Raw genomic sequence first — 19,946 nt, forward strand, 5'->3', positions numbered from 1 at the left:
CTGCTTTTGGTTCCAATTAAATAATAAATAGAATAGAATCATCACAGCAACAAGAAAGACACATATACAAACAAACAGTACACATGACATAGAACAGAAACATTCAATTTTTTACATATTTACATCAAGAACAATGGTTACCAAAAACAGAGTACTGTACAGTTATTAAAATTAAATACAATAAAATACAGATAAGAGGCAACTCAGGTTATAGTGTGAATCGGTTGATGAAATAGTGCAAGTTACAGCGCAGATGTAAACATCTGTGTTTTTTGGGAGCAGTTCTGATTGTACAGTCTGACAGCTGCAGGGAGGAAGGACCTGCGGAAACGCTCCTTCATGCCTCGAAGATGCAGCAGTCTGTCACTGAAGGAGCTCTGCAGTTCAGCAACATTTACATGCATGGGGTGGGAGATTCTGTCCATAAGAGATGTTATTTTGGCCAGAGTCCTTCTGTCTCCCACCACCTGCACTGGGTCTAGGGTGCATCCCAGAACAGAGCTGGCCTTCCTGATGAGTTTATCCAACCTTTCTCTCAGCTGCTGATAAACTGCTGCTCCAACATACAACATTGTAAAAAATGACGGATACCAGCACAGAGTCATAGAAGGTCTTTAAAAGTGCTCCCTGGACTATAAAATATCATCACAACTGTGTCCTACACAAAACTTGTCCCTCATTCAGTGTTTGGGAGAAAACAAACTGAAAACAAGTTACTTTTTTATGAATTGAATTAAAATAAACAAAACCACTGTAAAAGGAGATATTGCGTATATCATTAAAAAAAACACCAGGTCTTCCTGGTTGTTTCTTTCATAAAACCACATACCTTTAAAGGGGAATTTCTTTCACCTTTGAAATACTGCTGGGTACAGCTAAAAGAGTGCCCCCCATGCTCTTGTTTACCTTTTGCATATCACAAATATATAATATCAGGACCACGGAGAGTTGACCTCAATGATACACTTAGATGCAATCCACAACATTATGAGATATTCTTTGGACATCTCATGTCCTCGCTCCCAAGTTCATGCAAACCTTTGCTATTTGTCTCGCCCCATGGCAAAAAGCGTTATTTGGATAGGCTTCTCAGTCTAATAACCAAAGGCAATACAGACTTAAGATGACTGACAATGGGTAAATTTAATCAAACGTATTGTATTTACATGGTTTTGCTCTTCACTATATAAATAAAATGGAATGCAATGATTCATGTTTAAGAAGCTGTGTTTCTTTTGTTCTGCCTAAAATTAAGAAAGAAAAAAAAGAAAGATATTATCTGCATTCAGAGTTTTTCCGTTATCATTTAGTTCCAGGTGACCAAAGAAAAAAAGGCATCAAACCTCTTCACACACACTCAGTACTGACACTCTTCTTGGCAGGTTACATTTACTGCTGTAGTTCTGGTTTAATGCCTATTCTTTGTTTTCTGCAGTGAAATGAGGCGTGTATCGGTTAGCCACAACCAAACCGAAAGAAGCTTCATTTTCCATCTTACAACGTGGTGAAACCCACAGAACCACACAAGGAAAACAAATGAGAACAAAAATTTATTCAGCTGATAGAAACCAGACACTACAAATAATGGCATCGTTACTATAGATTAAGATTAAGGCAATAGATTAAGTGCATTAATGTATTTTATCATTGTTTATTTTAAGTCAAAATTATAAACTCCTCTTAAAATAAGATATGTTTTTTTAAACACATGCCAATAGGGGAATTGGAAATAAATACTATATGTATACCATACTATTTACTACATATATATATATATATATATATATATATATATATATATATATATATATATACACATGCCTCGCCTTCTGCGGCCGGTCTATCCTTCAAGCTCCTTCTCTGTGGCATATGGATGTCCTCTGGTCTGAGGTGCTAGGGGACGTCAGTGGTTGGACTGGTGGACTACTTCAGTGAAGAGTAGACGACGTCTGGCTCTGGTTTAAAGTCTGAACACAAACACACACAGTTCAAACAACAGGAAACATGATTACAAGCTTTGTAGTTCAATCAAGACCTTCTGTCTCCACCTCTGCATCACACAGTCCCAAATCAGACCAGAGTTTAGAGAGAACCACCTCATAGTTATATAGCTTGCATAGTTTCCACGGTTTAACTGCTTCATAACACACTGAAACAAATCAGAAAACCTAAATCTGAGACCCACTGATCTGTAGCAATTAGCTGATCATGTGCATTAAATTACATTAAAAGGCCACATTATTGCTGCTTTCAGTCTCTCTCTCTTTCTCGCTGCAGTATTCCCTGGGTGAGATAGAGGTGAGAGCTTCAGACAGTAATGGTCAGTAGTGGTGTAACAATGAAAGGAGACGTGGGTGTTTAAAGTTTGACCAAGTCACTTGTAAACAGAAAATCACAGAGGGCCTAAAATTGAACCCTGTGGTACACCACAGGTAACGTGAGCTAAAGATGGTAAGATATTATTTATGATGACCACAATAGTTCTTTGTAAGAGATGTGAATCGCAACAACCAACTGCAATGTTCCTGATTTCAACTAATTTTTTTTTTTAACAAATCAATAATCACACGACTAAAACAACATTGACAACATCTGCACAGACAGCATGTTGCCACGAAGCTGGTGAAGAACCAGAGAATCATGCTAAAGTGATGTTGAGTCTGGACAGACCCCAGCCCAGCAGCCAGAGCCTGATCTTTAACAGGTAATCAAGGCAGTAATGAGCTGGCAGGCTTGTAGGTTTATAGCCTCCATTTATATCTGTCACTTTGAAGTCTCTTTGTTGATTCTCAACTTGTGTTGTCAGTCTTGTGTTGATATGTATACACAAACAGAAAGATTACTTGTGTGTTCTGTAGGCTCAGATTTATGTAGGTAGATAGTAGTATTAGCTGACAAAGATGTGACAGTACAACTCATACTTATGTTACGGAGGAAGACTACAGTAATTTAAGAATTTTTGGTGTGATGGCTATTTCTCCATAACTGATGGTTTCTGTTCTCACTGCAACAGCTGGATCACTCCCTGCACAATTAAACACATAGAAATAATTGCATGTACAATGTTTAGAGTACTGTTTTATTTGTCTTAATGCATGCTCAATCATCCACGTAAGTAAATCCGAAAAGGTTGATTCTGTTCTGATATTTTGTATATTAATACACACGGGGTGATCGTGGCTCAAGAGTTGGGAGTTTGCCTTTTAATCAGAAGGTTGCCGGTTTGAGCCCCGGCTTGGTCGTTGTGTCCTTGGGCAAGACACTTCACTCGTTGCCTACTGGTGGTGGTGGTCAGAGGGCCTGGTGGTGCCAGTGTTCTGTCAGTGGGCCCCAGGATGGCTGTGGCTACAATGTAGCTTGCCGTCACCAGTGTGTGAATGGGTGGATGACTGGATGTGTAAAGCGCTTTGGGCTCCTTAGGGACTAGTAAAGCGCTATAAAAATACAGGCCATTTAATTATCAAAGAACTGACCTCCCAGCTCATTGTTCATTAATTTGGCAAGCTTCAATCATTTTGCAAATGTACTGTTTATACGATTGAAACCTGCTGCTACGGCCCTTAGCCTCGGAGAAAGTGAGAAAGCCTTTTTCTCTTCGAGCAAATCTAAGAGTGCCAGGACTCACTGACAATTGGCTAGCTGGAGACCCGTGCCAGCCCTCCTGTATGCAGATTGAAATTTGTCAACCCACATAGATGGTTGGCTGCCTGGGGATCCTGTGGTCCTACGTGTAGCAATGAGTGGCTTATTGTGCTCACCTGTGGCTACAGAAGGCTGGAGATCCTTCACTCTGGGGGCTGCTGCTTAGGACTGAACATGCAGTTTGTCCCTTTTGCCTCTCTCTCTTTGAACTTTGCTCACCAAACTCTGTTCATAGTTTTCAAGTTTGCTTGTTAATCTCTGTCTATGGTTGAACTTAACTGGAGTAGAGTTACAGCATGTGAGGTTAGCTTTAGTTTTTCACTCACATGTGTGTTAGTTAATTGTGTGCTGATTATTTGCCAAGTGGTCGGCAGAACGTGGCCGTGTCGGTTTTCTGTTTGAATTTTTCAATAAAAGCTTTATTTCACTTAGTTTTATGTGTGAGGGCTTATGTATGTTATCCCTCCCTGTCCCCTAACAGAGGGGGTCATAACACCTCTGAGACAGAAGCTGAGACTGAAGAAGTCACTTGGATGAGGGAAGAAATGTTTCTCCCACTGAAAGCACTAAATCCAGAAAAAGAAAAAAACGTTTTGGTAGTATATTTTTTTATTGTTACACTATAGCTCTTGCAGGGCATTTTTATTTTGGTTTAATCAGATATTAAGCAGTAACCTTTATACACAGATGTGGGTTTTCAGTCTTTTTCCACTTCTTACCACCTCTGCTGAAAAACGTTTGACCTGAAAGAGCTGGTGGGTGTTTCTGTGAACATGGGAGGCAGACGACCACAAAGCTGCCATCTTCTTCTAATGCAGACTGAGACGCTTCACCACAGAGCACAACACATGTTGTTCTCACAACATGAACACTTCTGTTAGCCAAACCAGGACACACTGTGGTAAGAGGTCTCATCACCCTCAGTCTACAGTTAACTGGTATCAACAACAGGAAGTTGCTTTGGGGGTTTCATGTGCAGAAAGAAGTCAAAAAATTCATTGTATTAAAGTAGGTTAAGTTTGATTATTTTGTTTGCTTAGACATCTCCTAATCCCAACTAATTATTTCTGTTTACAACTTGTTTGCTAAATCCCAATAAACAATGCTGTGAGATTTAACACTCAGTTATGGCAATCATCAAAAATTACAACACATTTGGCAAGGCAAGGTGGACCTGAGGCTGAGACTACACAATTAGTTATGGCCAAATGTGGTCCACAGACCTGTAGATCTGCCAAATTTAAACCAGTCTGAGATATGCTGTTCCTCATAGAACATCACTGAAGGTTGAATTGATGGTAAATGGCCTGCATTTGTATAGCGCTTTTCTAGTCCATAGGACCCCAAAGCGCTTTACTCTACATTCAGTCATTCACCCATTCACACACACACATCGGCGATGGCAAGCTACATTGTAGCCACAGCTGCCCTGGGGCGCACTGACAGAGGCGAGGCTGCCGGACACTGGCGCCACCGGGCCCTCTGACCACCTCCAGTAGGCAAACATGGGGTTAGTATCTTGCCCAAGGATATTTGGCATGCAGCCAGGAGGCAGCCTGGGATCGAACCACTGACCTTCTGATTAGTGGCTGACCTGCTCTGCCACCTGAGCTACAGCCACCCAATTGGTGAACATGATCCTTCATGATCATTATGACATGCTGTAATCAGTTTGATCAATCGGCATCATTCTGGCACAAGCACTCAATACAGAATTTTGAAAAAGTAGAATCAATCAAACAAATCACTCACACACACACACACACACACACGTGGACAGAGATCTCCGCTGTTGTTCCCGGGATCTGCTGGAGCCACTCGCCTAGCTTGGGAGTCACTGTACCTGGTGCTCTGATTACCACGGGGACCACCGTCACCTTCACCCTCCACATCCTCTCGAGCTCTTCTCTGAGCCCTTGGTATTTCTCCAGCTTCTCGTGTTCCTTCTTCCTGATATTGCTGTCATTCGGAACCGCTACATCGATCACTACGGCCGTCTTCTTCTGTTTGTCTACCACCACTATGTCCGGTTGGTTAGCCACCACCATTTTGTCCGTCTGTATCTGGAATCTGTATCACAGGATCTTAGCTCGGTCATTCTCCACCACCCTTGGGGGCATCTCCCATTTTGACCTCGGGACTTCCAGGTTATACTCGGCACAGATGTTCCTGTACACTATGCCGGCCACTTGGTTATGGCGTTCCATGTATGCCTTGCCTGCTAGCATCTTGCACCCCTGCTGTTATATGCTGGATTGTTCCAGTGGTGTCTTTACACAGCCTGCACCTGGGGTCTTGCCTGGTGTGATAGACCCCAGCCTCTATGGATCTTGTGCTACCATGATTAGTGCCTCTGTGCTGTCTTTCAGTCCAGTCACTGGTAGGATTTCTGGATATCAGCCACCTCCTCTATCTGCCGGTGGTACATACCGTGCAGGGGCCTGTCCTTCCATGATGGTTCCTCGTCTCCCTCCTCTTTCTTGGGTTTCTGCTGCCTGAGGTATTCACTGAGCACGTGGTCAGTTGGGGCCATCTTCCTTTTCTGTTGTGCACCTTTCTCTTGTTTTGGTATATTTTTCTCTTAATTGTGTATATTTGTCCTGTTTATTATTTATTCCTGCTGTCTTAATTCTTATATTTTATTCCTGCACAGTTTTTGTGGCACACCAATAATTTTACTGTACATGTACAATAACCATCAAGGGATAATATTCTTCTTCTGTTTTAGTCTATAATTTCTCAAATTCTGATGACTTTTTAAAAGCAACCAGTGAACTCTAATTACCAATAGATATCATAGTATTCCCATCAGCCTCATGCTTATTGGGAAATGTCAGCATGCTACATACATAGTAAATATAATTAATAGACCTACTAACCCAGATGTTAGTACAATGAAAAGAATGTAGGAATTGTGAAAGGCGATGAAAATGACAAGCTGCACATCTCTGCAGAAGATGGTAGTAAAGACTGATAAGAACAGTTTTTTGTTTTGTTTATCTTGGCCCTCCATCCACACTGAGACAGCGTTTTCGGTCAAGGCATTTTGAAAATGCTCTCCAAGTGGATACATTTGAAAACACTATTTTCACGTCACAGTGTGGACAGTGTAACCACAGGCTTTCGTAAAAAAATGGCTCATTTTAGTCATATCATGCAGTCATGTGACCGATTAAACTGAGATATAGGAGGGCATTATACAGCAGTTGTTTTGTTTGCTCTCAATTTTGACAGCCCTGTTAAAGCTTAATATCAGTTTTAATATCCATTTCCAAATGTATCAGGATTAGTGTAGATGTAGCCTAAATGGGGTGGTGAAATCTTCATTCTGTCACCTCAGACGTCTGTCAAAGGTTAAACCTTTCCAGTCGGGACACTATCATCCATGCTTTGATAACCTCATGCTTGAATTAATGCAACTCTCTTTTAATAGGGCCTGGCCTCACTCTAGTCAGCTGAGCAGCTGTCACTGTCAGTGCCTAAATCTAAATGAAGAGTGAGCATTTTAAACTATAGCCGTGAAGCTTTGGAATGATCTTCCTCTTCACTTCAGGCAATCTACTTCAGTGGTGGTCGTTAAATCTAGGTTAAAAACATTTTTATTCACTGGCTTTTGAACCAATGGGTAACTGATACTGTTACTTTGTTGTTATTTTTTATTGTGTTTATTGTTCCTATTGTACTTCTTATATGTCTGCTGTACAGCAGTTTTGTTGACCTTGTATTGTTTTTAAAGTGCTATATAAATAAATTATGGTATGGCAGTTGTAAACAAAGGATCATGTCTGTAAAGAAAGGGCATTTTGGAAGAAAAGCAGCTTTACCTCTCATATTTGAACTTTTTTGCTTCTTTTTGATGATGATTTGTCCATAAGTGACATCTTCTGTTCTGACTGCTGAGTGGATTACAGCACTCTCTACAGAATAAAACAAATAAGGAAGACATCACTGTAGGTCATACAGTTGATAGCAGAGCTGATTGTAAAGACAGCTCTGTTGTTACAGAAATGTCTACACAAAAAGCATTTTGATCATTAGTAGCGGACAATAGCATTTACATAGAAAACATGACTACTTTTCACAATGATGCTTGCATTGGATCAACATATCAGAAACTCACAAACTATATAAAAGTTAAGTTTTTAAAAGTTGCATTTGGAATTTAAATAGAGACACTTAGATAAATAGAATTGAGTTTAACTGTGGTTTCACACCTGCAACTTTTTCAAAAATCTGAGACAGGATGTTGGACGACTGCAGAGCTGTTAGCTTCTGTTAACCACAGACCACAAACACAGTCGAACACACAATGAGCAACATTAAACACATGACAAAAAACTACACTGGATTAAGATGATAACGTTTACACATTCTGGACAAAAGAAGTAAAACAAAAAAAGTCTATTAAAAGTGAGAAGCATAAAGTTTAACCCTGAAAAATAAATAAATAGTACTGGCAGGAGGTGATAGTTTCCGATCTTATCCATGACCTTGTTTCAGTCTTTTCCTGTTCATGAGTATTTCTTCGCACTAACATGAGGGTTTATACTCATGTTAGTGCATGTTTGACCATTCTGATAGGTCAAAGAAGATGTACATTCTTCCATGTCGGTGGCCTATCTGTCTGGAAAACCTCATCTTACCTGCCAACTTCCTCAGAAGTTACCTTATAGCTTCACTGTCTGGCTCAAGAGTATTGAGCATCACAACGAGAGGCCTGATTCATAAAGCAAATACTCCAGTATCTCCCCATCAAATGTCTGATAAATCTATCTCATCATCAATCGTCATGAAAGCTAGCTCATGCAGCTGGCAATATCTCTGTGATGAGTTTGGTCCAGGGTCCAGCATGACACACGTTAGTTTGTCATGACAAAATACATCATATTTTGGCATGACAAGTGAGAAGTGAGTGTCTTGCTAAACTATAAAGACAGGAACTTACAACAGGTCGTATCTCAAATGACCACTTAAAGATGCAAAGTCTTACTCTTTAATAGAACAGGACAATCTGGTTTCTAAAGCTGTAATGGAAATTATAACGTCGAGGCTGCTTCCTCCCATCTCATGGTACACAAGTGCACACAGAATCGTATCAGACCTAATAAGGATAAGATATTTTATCCACATACAAATGATTACATATTTCTAAGCATAAACAACAATATAAAAAAAAATATCAATCCTGACAGGCACGTGGGTGTATTTGGCTGAGTGCTTCTGCCTGAGAGAAGATCGCCTGCATATTGAAAAGCTTCTTCGGATTCTAGGAAAAGATACGACCTCCAGCTTGAAGGACTAATAATGTATAGTGGTAGCAGGAAGCACTGCATACAGGCTCACTCTTGTAAAATGAGTCTTCCTGGCAAGAATGTGATTGAACTCGGTAGTGATTGTCAATGGAACCCTCTGTTGATAAACTCCCCTTTTCATTAGCCAGTCATGCCTAATGTGATGCTTCTAAGCAGGCCTATGAGTCAGTTGTATCCCTAAAAACTGTCTATGGCCAAAATAAAGTCATCTATCCCTTGCCTGGAGCTTTGCACTGCTGTGACAGGGGCACAGCTAGATGAAGATCAAGACCTGACAGACCCATATGCATGGAGGTATGTTAATTCAGCCAGAAACAACAATGATGAAAGAACATTTATTGCTCACAAAGGAAAAGGGAGCTACAGAAAGCAATTACTGAGTGATCTGCCAGTTTGCAACAGATCCTTACCAAACAGAAGATTTACTTTAAATTTAACACACCTAGTGCCCCACACTTTGGTAGTTTGTGGGAAGGGAAAGTTACTCTATTAAGACAATGCTCTATGTAACTGTTGGTATCCAACCTGTGGCTGAAGATGTTCTTAGGAATCTGTTGATTGAACTGGAGGGCATGCTAAATTCAAAGCCATCAAGCTATGTATCCTCCAGCGTTTCTTATCTTGATCCAGGGACCCCCAGCCATTTGCTAATGGGGTAGCCAGGTGGATTACTGCCACAGGTTGTTAACCAGAGACTGAACTCAAACCTGAGAGCATTTCAAATATTCAAATGTACTTTATACATTTGAGGGCAGCTGTTAGAAAGTTTTCAAATTTTTATTTTGTTGTGTTTGGAATTTCATAGGATTCCTTATATGTGCTTTCAGTGATGAACCACCTGCTGGACTGGAAAGCAAATTAATACGCCTCACTGGCAGAATGGGTGGGGTAGTTGGAGTGTGGCAACCAAGCAAAAAGTCCAGTGCATCTGGTATTGTGCATTGTTTTACTACCAGTGAATAATTCCCAGTAGGGCCACGTATACACCTACATCTACCTGCTTACAAGCTTACAAGATGACCGACACTGAGGCAAGCATCAACCAGCAATCAGTGCAAAACACAGTTTATAAAACTACAAAAATATTTCCTCTGTTTGAAAGGCTGTTTTTCACTGTTAAATGTTGCTGTACATTTTTAACTCTACCATCAAAGACATGTAATCAAAATTAAAAGTGTAGATTACTCAGCAAACAAAAACCCCAATTGTAAATTTCAGAATTCCGAGTCTCACCTTCAGGTTTCCTGTGAACACATCGTTTCACCAGAAGAACCAGTAACACCAGTAGAACCACAACACAGACTGATCCAACACATGACAACACAGGGACAAGATAAGAACCAGGGTTAGAGGTTAGAGGTGGAGGTGTGGATGTAGGTGGAGGTGTGGTTGGGGGTTTGTCTAAAATAAAGCAAACACAGTCATTAAGTTGTCGTCACATTGTGAATGTTGAAAGCTGCAGAAACACAGACAGGTGAGTGTGTCACCTGTGACAGTGATCCAGCTGGATGGAGACTCTCCATGACCGCTGATGTCACACTTGTAGAGGCCTTCATCAGACCTGGAAACATGCTGGATGGTCATGTGACCTGTAGTCATGTTCCTGATGAGGGAGCCATCTTTATAGAAAGCAGCTGGGAGGTTGGAGGGAGTGGTCTTTGTTTTACAGAGCAGAGTGACGTCATCTCCCTCCATCACAGGGAGGACAGGACTCTGCAGGATCACTGATCCACCTCAACACAGAGACAAACTACAGCATTTCATCCATTTACACACAGCTTCATCAACACTAACTCCACACACTCAGCTTACCAGTGACTGTCAGGTTAACCATGTTACTGATGGGACCCTCTCTGGACTCACACCAGTAAACTCCACTGTCAGATGTGAGAATGTAGCTGATACTACAAGAAGAATTAGCTGAATTTGTCGGTTTTCCCCATTCTGCTCCACACTGGGTCCTCTGCAGGTTGGTTGCATTTCTCCTCAGAGTCCATCCAGCAGAGCTGTCGTCCTCCTCACAGCTCAGAGACACAAAGTCTCCTTTAAAGAACTGAGAGCTGCTGGGACTCACAGTCAGACGAGCTGTGAGGGTTACAATGAAAAATGATGATCTGTTAGACTTTTGTCCAACCAGTGATGTGATTTTTTTTTTTTTTTTTTTTTTTTTTATTTCATCAGCTTTACATCTGATATTGATTCTGTAAACATGAAAGTGTTGAATCTGATTAAAACATTAGCAGGATGCACTTTTACATCTGAGATTCATTGTGAAACATGAACCCAATCAGGTCATATCAGTGAGCATTAATCATTTAAACTGTGACCGAAGAAGGTTACTGACCTTGGTTTGTTGAGCAGCTCAGCAGTGAGATCAGAACTAAAGAGAAATGACACTCAGGTTGATTTGAGGTGAACATAAAGAACAACTCCACACAAACAGCTGACAAACACACAAACTCATCTCTCTGATTTAGCTGCTGATTCTCAATTTGATGCAACATGCTTCAATAAAAAATGGAAAAACAGTCTATATATTCTCCTAATCATTGAGCCATTAGGGAAAGAAGGGACCAGCTGGTGACTTGAAGTCTGAAGCATTTGAGTGGCCGGTAATATTACAAAAACACTAATCAGAAGTTAACCTAACCTAAGTCTTTGGACTGTGGGAGGAAACCTACACATACACTAACCACCACCTCTGTGTGTCAGGATGAGGTCGTGGACGAAAGAAGGAGGACCCAAACGCTGGACTCACAGGTAGGTGAAGATTGGCGTTTTATTGTCAACGGAGTGAACAAACAGAACAGAAGTAGGAAACGGCTGGCCGGCTGGACGACTGACTGAATGGATGAATGAAAGACTGACTGACAACTGACCGGCTGACCTGACGGAACTGAACAGAGGACAACCTAACGGTGGCGAGAACCACATCACAATAACATCAATGACAAGACATTGGACTGGTTGAACTGAGGGACATAAATACACAGGCTGAGTGATGAGAGATTAGAACCTGGTGAGTACACAGCTGAACATAATGACCTAATGATAAACGGGAAGAGGACGGAACATAATGCACATGGACCAAGGCTAACACAATAAAACAGGAGGTGAAGCAGACAGAATATAAACAGTGAACATGAACTAAGAATACTGGGTCAAAGACCCAGAAACCCTGACACTGTGACATTTCTGCTGTAGATATAAATTGTAAATGACTCTATTTTATATTTTTTAACACTTCTCACCACATCAACACTTTTCTGCAAAGACTGTACTGACGTTAAAGTGGCCACAAACTTTAGACTCTTCTTCACAAGTTTTATTTGAAATTGAGCTTCTAGAGTTATTTTAATGATTTACATCTATTTGCACTGACTACACTGTGATTATATAGAAATTTCCCACTGCATTCAATTAACCCAGTGAAGTCATGTCTCCACTGTGCAGCTGTGTTGATATATTGAGTGAATGATTTGATCTTTTCACTGCCTGCTGTGTTTCCTCGACTCCTGAGCAAAGATAAAGAGTCAGTTCAGACCTGCAGTTGGTCCTCGTGGTGTTTTGAACTTGAATTCAGCCTGATTTGTTTTTCATGTCTTCTCCTCCATCATCAGTTATCAGGAGAGCAGACAGTCAAAGTACAAGAATTCAAACAAACACAGAGATTCTACTTACAGAGCAGACACAGCACAGATGTTTCCTTCATCGTCCTTCTCACTCATTTGAGCTTTTTTTCATTTCTCTCACTGACACCAAGCAAAGCCCGCCCTCTTCCTCTGAGCACCAGCTTTCTATTGGTTCAAACACAGTGGGTAACTAAATTCTTATAAAAATGCAAGATATAAACACAAAGATGGAAAGAAATTTCAGAAACAAGTTCTATGTCCTCTCCTCTCAGTGATCTGTAGTTTGGTTGATGAACAAATCCATGTCCATGTAGTGGACGTCCCCCTCAGTGAGAGAGGCAGATATGAGCTGAAACACAGGAATCAAACCAGGGACGCTGCTGTTATGGAGCTGAACTGGAACCATTCAGACACTGAGGCCCTCTGAACACATTTTAATTACAGCTGTGCAGAGACACACTGATGACTGACTGGAACACTATGATTCACATTTTACATGAACACCATCCTCACACATGTTTATATATGGCCACTAGAGGGAGATGTTGGACTTTAAACACTAACATGGATACAAGCAGATCATCAAATTGAGGTTTCAACACAACTGAGTTTGATGCTCTTTGATGTTTGCACAAGTACACGAGCCTTAATATACAAGGAAAAATGTCTTCTGAAACATCTGTTGGGTTTTCTTTGTCAAACTCTTCTAAACTCATATTAAAAACAAATATGTTGGACAGAATCAACGTTTTGGGATTTACTTATCTGGATGATTGAGCATGCACACACACTGCCATGTCTATGTTATGTTGTGTACTGGTAAAGGTAGCCTGACTCAATTTAGATCCAGTTGAACTTTGAAGTCATATTGTGAGCTGCAAACCTCCAGGTTTAACTTTAAAAGGCAACTTTTGGGGTATAAATATAGAAGAGTCTGAAAGAGGTGTGGCCACAGCTGAAAAGCCCAAACCATGGAGAAAGGAGGACTCTGTAAACTACTTGGTTTTTTGTATCATTTCTGATGACAATGTTAAAAAGGAGTTAAAAACGTTTTTGTTTTATGTTTTATGTTTTTGTTTTGGCTTTACATTATGATTTTTTGATTTGATTTATTTTTACTCAATCCTCACTGCGCACCATGACAGAACAGTTACCTGTTCTGTCATGGTGCGCAGTCCTCGCCAGTTGACTGACATGTCTATCCCTAAATGTTTTCTTTTGCATTTGATTTTTGTTGCATTTGATATTTGTTAAGCTGTATGTCTGGATTTTGTTCCTTTGCGCCTTCTGGTGGTGAACTGTGTAGGGTACAGCATTGCTGTTTGGGTCTCCACCCAGCCACTTTTCTTTTGCTAGCGCACATGGTGTCTGCATGCTGCAGCTCACAGGTAGCTCCACACATGGAGAAAATATCGTTTAAAGAGTGGAAATAATTGACAAAGAAGATGGAAGATAAGGCAATAAGGCAATAAAGGACTATTTAGCACCTCCTGGATGTCAGCTCATGAGGTTTGTGTATTTTAAATGTTTATTTTCTGTAATTAAGGATTTTTGATTGATTGACACTACGTACAAGAGCGCATTTTGATGTGATGTTTTTGTTTTATTGTTTTGTCCGTGAGCAGTTCTCACGGGTTGCCAAGACCAGAATAAACCCCGTTTTATAACTACATCGTGCGTACATCAATCCTTGAGGGTGCTACAGTGAGAACTCCGCTCTGCACGGGTAGATGAAGGACGCAGCCCCGCAGGAAAGTCAGGTGCCCCAAAAATAAGTGTTGCCTCAGTTAAAGGACTCAATATAAGTAACCATAAGAAAGAGAAATAAAAAGGAAAAGGACTGTAAAAATAATTAAGATAAGTTTCCTTTTATAAATGAACAAAGGACTGGAATATTTCTTCTTTTTTCTTTCTTTCTCATTGTTTACATTTCTGCTGTTTAAGTGACTGATATTCATACAGTGTTAAGTTAATGTTGTGATGAGTAACCTGTGCATTGTGCATATGGTGGGCTTCAGCAGTTGCTGTAAGAAACAGTATTACTGGCTTGGACAAGATATGTAATGTGACTTAAGTATACACGTTAAGTGATGTTTAAGGAGTAATAGTAATTACTGTGCTTTAAAGTTGTAACACTAAACGTAGATTAATATTAATTTGCTCCTCAACTACCAAATCAAATTTAAACTGCTGCTGCACCTTTACATTAAGGCTAAGTAAGATACACAAAAAACCCAAACCCCTCCAACAATGGCAGAGTTTGAGGCTAATCCAGAAGTCAGTGAAAAGGGTGATGTGGAACAACTTTCTGCAGATGAGCAACTACAAGCAGTTGAAGGCACAGCTGATGATGTTTCTACTACCTCACAAAGAGCACGACAGAGCCAACGAGTCCGTACATTGACGAAAAAGGGCAAAGAACTGTACGGTGAGCACATAAAGAGGGCTGCACATCGTTTCAGTGTGCGCTATGAGAAGTGGAAGGTTGTCATTAAGGATGCCAAAGGAGCTATAGATGGTCAGTGCTCAACGGATCTGCTACAAGAACATGTTTCCAAGGTTTTGAGTGATTCTAAGGATGTGAATGCAGCCTATGATGACTTGAGACGTATTGAATCTCCAGATAGTGACACAAGACGAAGGATGGATACGTGTGAAGCCATAGCAAAGGCAATTATCGAATCTGTAAGAAAGTGTCCAAGCCCAAGTAGTGCGGAGGTTCAAAGAGATGAAGAACTTTGGAAGGACACTGAGTCTTCATCTAAATCCGTGGCCTCAGATGTGAAAAGTCAAAGGGATGAAAAATGGAAGGAGACTGAGTCTATGCCTAAGTTAGAAGCCTCAGACAGGATGAGTGTTAAGTCACACCACACTAAGCTCTCTTCTCATGCGAGGGTTTCCTCTAGACACTCCAGCCGGCTCTCGGCTAAAAGACAAGATGCAGCTGCTGAAGTTGCAGCAAATGAGGCTGCTCTCCAAGTTCTGCTTGAACAAGAAATCCATATGAAGGAAATTGAAAGGCAAGAAGCAGAAATAGCACAAAGACAAAAGGCTCTAGAAGCTAAGCGCAGAGAAGTAGAGCGACTTGAGACTGTAAAAAAGCTGAATGCAGCAAAGGCTCGACAGCGGGTGTATGAACAAAGTGAATGTTCAGATGAAGAAATATACAACCTACTTCACCACATATCTGATAAGAAAAATGAAGTCAAGTCTGAAAACAATGACCAGCATATGAAACGGTGTTTCTCGCCACGAAATGTGACACCGCACCGAGAGGTGAACACAGAAGATCTGGTCAAAGCATTTGCAGTGTCTCTTAATGCAAGTCGTCTTCCGGTACCAGAGCCAACAATATTCAGTGGCGACCCTATCAGATATAATGATTGGAAAATTTCCTTTCAGACTCTGATTGACAGGAAAAATATACCAACTGAAGAGAAGACTTATTATCTGAGGAAATATGTAAGTGGACCTGCAAGGAAGGCAATAGAAGGCTACTTCCCGCTTGGCATAGAGTCTGCATACTATGCAGCATGGACAGTTCTCGAAGAGAGGTATGGCAATCCCTTCCTCGTAGCAAAGGCCTTCAGAGACAAACTTGACGCATGGCCTAAGATAAGCTCTAAAGGCAGTATGGAACTTCTTTTTTTTTTTTTTTTTCTTTTTTTTTGGAATGTATGGAACTTCAAGCATTTGCGGACTTCCTTTGCTGCTGTAAGACAGCCATGTCACAAATGAAGTGAAGTGCTTGAAGTGCTCAATGACTGCAATGAAAACCAAAAAATGCTCGCAAAACTTCTAGATTGGCTTACTTCAAGGTGGAACAGAAAGGTTACAGAAGTGCAAGAAGAGACTCACACCTTTCCAAGCTTCAGCCAATTTGTAGATTTCATCTCACGGGAAGCCAAAATTGCCTGTAATACCATACCATCTCTCTTTGCTCTGAAGCCAAGAGAAACTGAAGGGGCAAAAACAACAAGGAACAGAGGCAATGGAGCAAAGGTGCTAGCAACTAACTCAAATGAAAGGACTGTTAGTGCTAGTTGTGTGTACTGTGAAAGGTCGGGTCACAGCCTATGTTGCGGCTACTCCAACCAATGGCCGCGGCAGGCTAAACATGAGGACACCTGATGACGCGCAACAATTCTATAAATCAGCACATGGGATCAACTGTCAAACACACGCACAGAATATTAAATCATTCAAATTGCGGTATGTTGCGATATGTTGCGATAGGTTGCGATATGTTGCGATATGTTGCGATATGTTGCGATATGTTGCGATATGTTGCGGTCAACAGAAAGTTTTTGCCTCGTGCTCACCCTACCTTCTGCTCATCACATCAGGTGCTGTGTACAAGTGAGTGCAACCACATTTACCTTATACCACACCCATGAGACACGCCCCACACCCATGCACCAATACAGTGAGTCTATTTAAACTAACCCACTTAGTCAGACGGAAACAACTCATATGGCTCCTACATACCGGCCCCTAATTATTTTAGAGCAATAATTACATCATACTTACCATGTAGGAGACATACTGATAAACATAATCAATCTTTTATCAAACATTCCAAGATACAATTTCAATTCCAAATAAATAAATATACATTAATGCAAATAGATATTTGAAAAAAGTCAATTTTCATGACTCTTCTGTTTCCTGTAGAAGACACACTTTAGTGATTGGCCTGTCCAAACAACCAGTCTTTGTCTTAACACGAACCCGACGTACAAGTCCTTTACTGTCAGAAATTGCTTCCACAATCCTTCCAGTCATCCAAGAGTTACGAGGCGCAGAATCATCGACAACGATAACCACATCCCCCGGAATGAAGTTCCGTCCGATTCTCTGCCACTTCTGACGCTCTTGAAGCTGGGGCAGGTACTCCTTGACCCAGCGCTTCCAGAACAGGTCAGACATGTACTGTACTTGCCTCCATCGACGTCGTCCATACACGTCCCCCTTCTGAAACACTCCTGGTGGTATCAATGGCTTGGTCTTAAGCAACAACAGATGGTTAGGAGTCAAGGCCTCCAAATCATTAGGATCAGTAGAGGCTTTAGTTATTGGTCTACTGTTCACAATAGCCTCTGCCTCACAAAGAACTGTACAAAGGCCTTCTTCGTCCAAATTATGCACTTTCAAAATGGAATTTAACACCTTCCTAACAGACCTTATGAGACGTTCCCAAACACCGCCATGATGGGAACCAGCAGGAGGATTAAAAATCTATTTTATGCCCTTTTGCAGCAGCATCTCCTGAATCTGTGCCTGATTCCATCCTTCCACTGCCTCTTTCAACGTCACCCGGTTTGCTACAAACACTTTAAACCTTGAGGTTTCATTGCTGATATACCTTAACACCGAGGTACTATCAGTCCAGAATACTGACTCCTGCAAATGCATTTGCAGCTCTTTTTTCCACATCTTATCCATTCTACTCGCAACTAAGGCAGCTGTCAATTCCATGCGAGGAATGGAAGTTTGTTTCAATGGAGCCACTCTTGCTTTACCCATTATAAACGCACAATGCACTTGATTCTGGGTACTGCGCAACAGCAGATAAGTGACTGTGCCATAACCCTCCTCGCTTGCATCTGCGAAGTGATGTAACTGAGCAGAAGCAACGTCTCCAAAATCAGAAGGTTTAAGGCACCGGTCGACCTTAAAATCTGCAAGAAGGCAAAGATCATTTAGCCATACTGTCCATTCTTGTTCAACAGTAACTGGCAACACATTATCCCAACCCCAATGACTTCTGCACAGTTTCTGAAAGATCAACTTAGCAGGCAGCACCACAGGTGCCAAAAACCCTAATGGATCGTAGATCGAGCTCACAAGGGACAATATCCCTCTCCTTGTGGGAGGTTTGGTTTTCAGTGTGATCTTAAACTTAAATGCATCTGATTGGATACACCACTGTACACCCAGTACTCTCTCTACCGGTAACACATCACTATCCAAATCCAGATCCTTCATCTCCTTGGATCGCTCCTGCTGAGGTATGGCAGCAAGCACTGCTCTTCTGTTGCTAACCCACTTTGTGAGCTTAAAGCCTCCTTTAGCACAAAGAGCAACAAGTTCCTGATAGAGCCTCACTGCCTCCTCTTCAGAACCAACAGAGATAAGGCAATCATCCACATAGAAGCTATGTAAAACATTGTTGACAACCTCTAGTCTGAAATGATCTCTGTTGTCCTCTGCACATTTCCTCAAGGCAAAATTCGCACAACTTGGGGATGAAGTAGCTCCGAAGAGATGTACTTTCATTCTATATTCCACCAGATCCTGACTATGATCTCCGTCTGGCCACCACAGAAACCTTAACAGATCTAAGTCATCTCTTTGTACTCTGACCTAATAAAACATGGATTCAATATCTGCCATGAGCACCACATGTTCTTTTCGGAATCTGGTTATGACCCCAACTAGCAAGCTAGTGAGAACTGGGCCTTCCAGAAGTTGTCCATTCAGAGACACTCCCTGAAACGAAGCACCACAATCAAAGACAACTCGCAACTTCTTCTTCTGTGGGTGATACACCCCATGATGTGGAATATACCATAATCCTCCATCACAGCGATCGAACTCTTCAACAGGCACCTTCTCTGCATACCCTTTAGAAATGATTTCAGTCATAAAACTGGTGTATTCGTCATGAAATGAACCATTCCTAATAAACTTTCGTTTAAGGCTCAGAGCTCGCTGTTCTACAGCCTTCCTATTATTTGGCATGTTTACCTGATTGCATCTAAAAAGCAAACCAATGGTGTAATGACCATCAACCAACTTAGCAGAATCCATCACTGACTTCATAAACTGCTGGTCTTCTCTAGACAAAGCCAACTGCTCATCTTGAATACATTCTGGAAAGTCAGTCTTCATTTGACGTTCCCACAGTTCATCCAATCTTGCCACGGAAATCCTGTTAACACTCACATCAAAAATGTCAGTATTACAATCCTCTCTGAGAGGACCATTCACCGTCCAACCCAGCATAGTTTTTACTGCATAGGGACCTTCATCCTGACTTCTAACAACCTCCCATGGCTCTAAAGCCTTGGGCACATTGGTCCCGATCAACAGGTCTACCCCGGAATTTATCTCCAGTACATTAATATGGCGCAAATGTGGCCATTTGTCGAGATCTTCCTGTCGGGGAATATTACGTTGATGAACAGGCATGCTTTTCTGAGTAAATAAGTCAGGCAAGTCACAGTAGGGATCTAAATCCAAACCAGCTACTTCCAAATCTGAAACCACATAACTACTGACCATTTTCTCCTGACCCATTGTCCGCAAAAGAATGCCAGTTTTCCTTCCTGAAAGATTCAGCCTATTCATGAGTGCT

At 41.3% G+C, this 19,946-nt stretch overlaps 2 protein-coding genes and 1 pseudogene across 2 annotated transcripts; 2 read left to right on the plus strand and 1 right to left on the minus strand.

The window, feature by feature from the left end:
- Window positions 1-19,946, plus strand: part of LOC146578653 (uncharacterized) — a 563,460-nt pseudogene that overhangs the window by 208,359 nt on the left and 335,155 nt on the right.
- LOC146578662 (low affinity immunoglobulin gamma Fc region receptor III-like) lies at window positions 1,846-12,694 on the minus strand. The gene is made up of 8 exons (XM_085268955.1): window positions 12,636-12,694; window positions 11,299-11,334; window positions 10,767-11,039; window positions 10,442-10,687; window positions 10,188-10,355; window positions 9,942-9,951; window positions 7,467-7,555; window positions 1,846-1,967 (listed from the first exon to the last, which is right to left on the minus strand). Exons 1-8 carry the CDS (start codon window positions 12,664-12,666, stop codon window positions 1,924-1,926), a joined length of 897 nt encoding a protein of 298 aa, XP_085125081.1. The 5' UTR covers window positions 12,667-12,694; the 3' UTR covers window positions 1,846-1,923.
- Window positions 14,837-15,966, plus strand: LOC146578663 (uncharacterized). The gene is given in 3 exon segments (XM_085250212.1): window positions 14,837-15,296; window positions 15,366-15,893; window positions 15,896-15,966. Coding segments are annotated over 3 exon segments (1,059 nt in total).

Source organism: Mchenga conophoros, linkage group LG3 (genome assembly GCF_057382185.1).
Source record: "Mchenga conophoros isolate Kocher_MC1m ecotype Shallow Benthic linkage group LG3, M_conophoros_male_GT1.1, whole genome shotgun sequence".
NCBI lineage: Eukaryota > Metazoa > Chordata > Actinopteri > Cichliformes > Cichlidae > Mchenga > Mchenga conophoros.

Excerpts from the sequence above, each read along its gene's own strand:
- LOC146578662 (XM_085268955.1), bottom strand. The coding sequence starts at position 12,666 with ATGAAGGAAACATCTGTGCTGTGTCTGCTCT. Across the intron at positions 11,335-12,635 it reads ATCTGTGCTGTGTCTGCTCT|TTCTGATCTCACTGCTGAGC; the intron begins GTAAGTAGAATC and ends ATTTCTCTTTAG. Across the intron at positions 10,356-10,441 it reads CAGCTGGATCACTGTCACAG|ACAAACCCCCAACCACACCT; the intron begins GTGACACACTCA and ends GCTTTATTTTAG.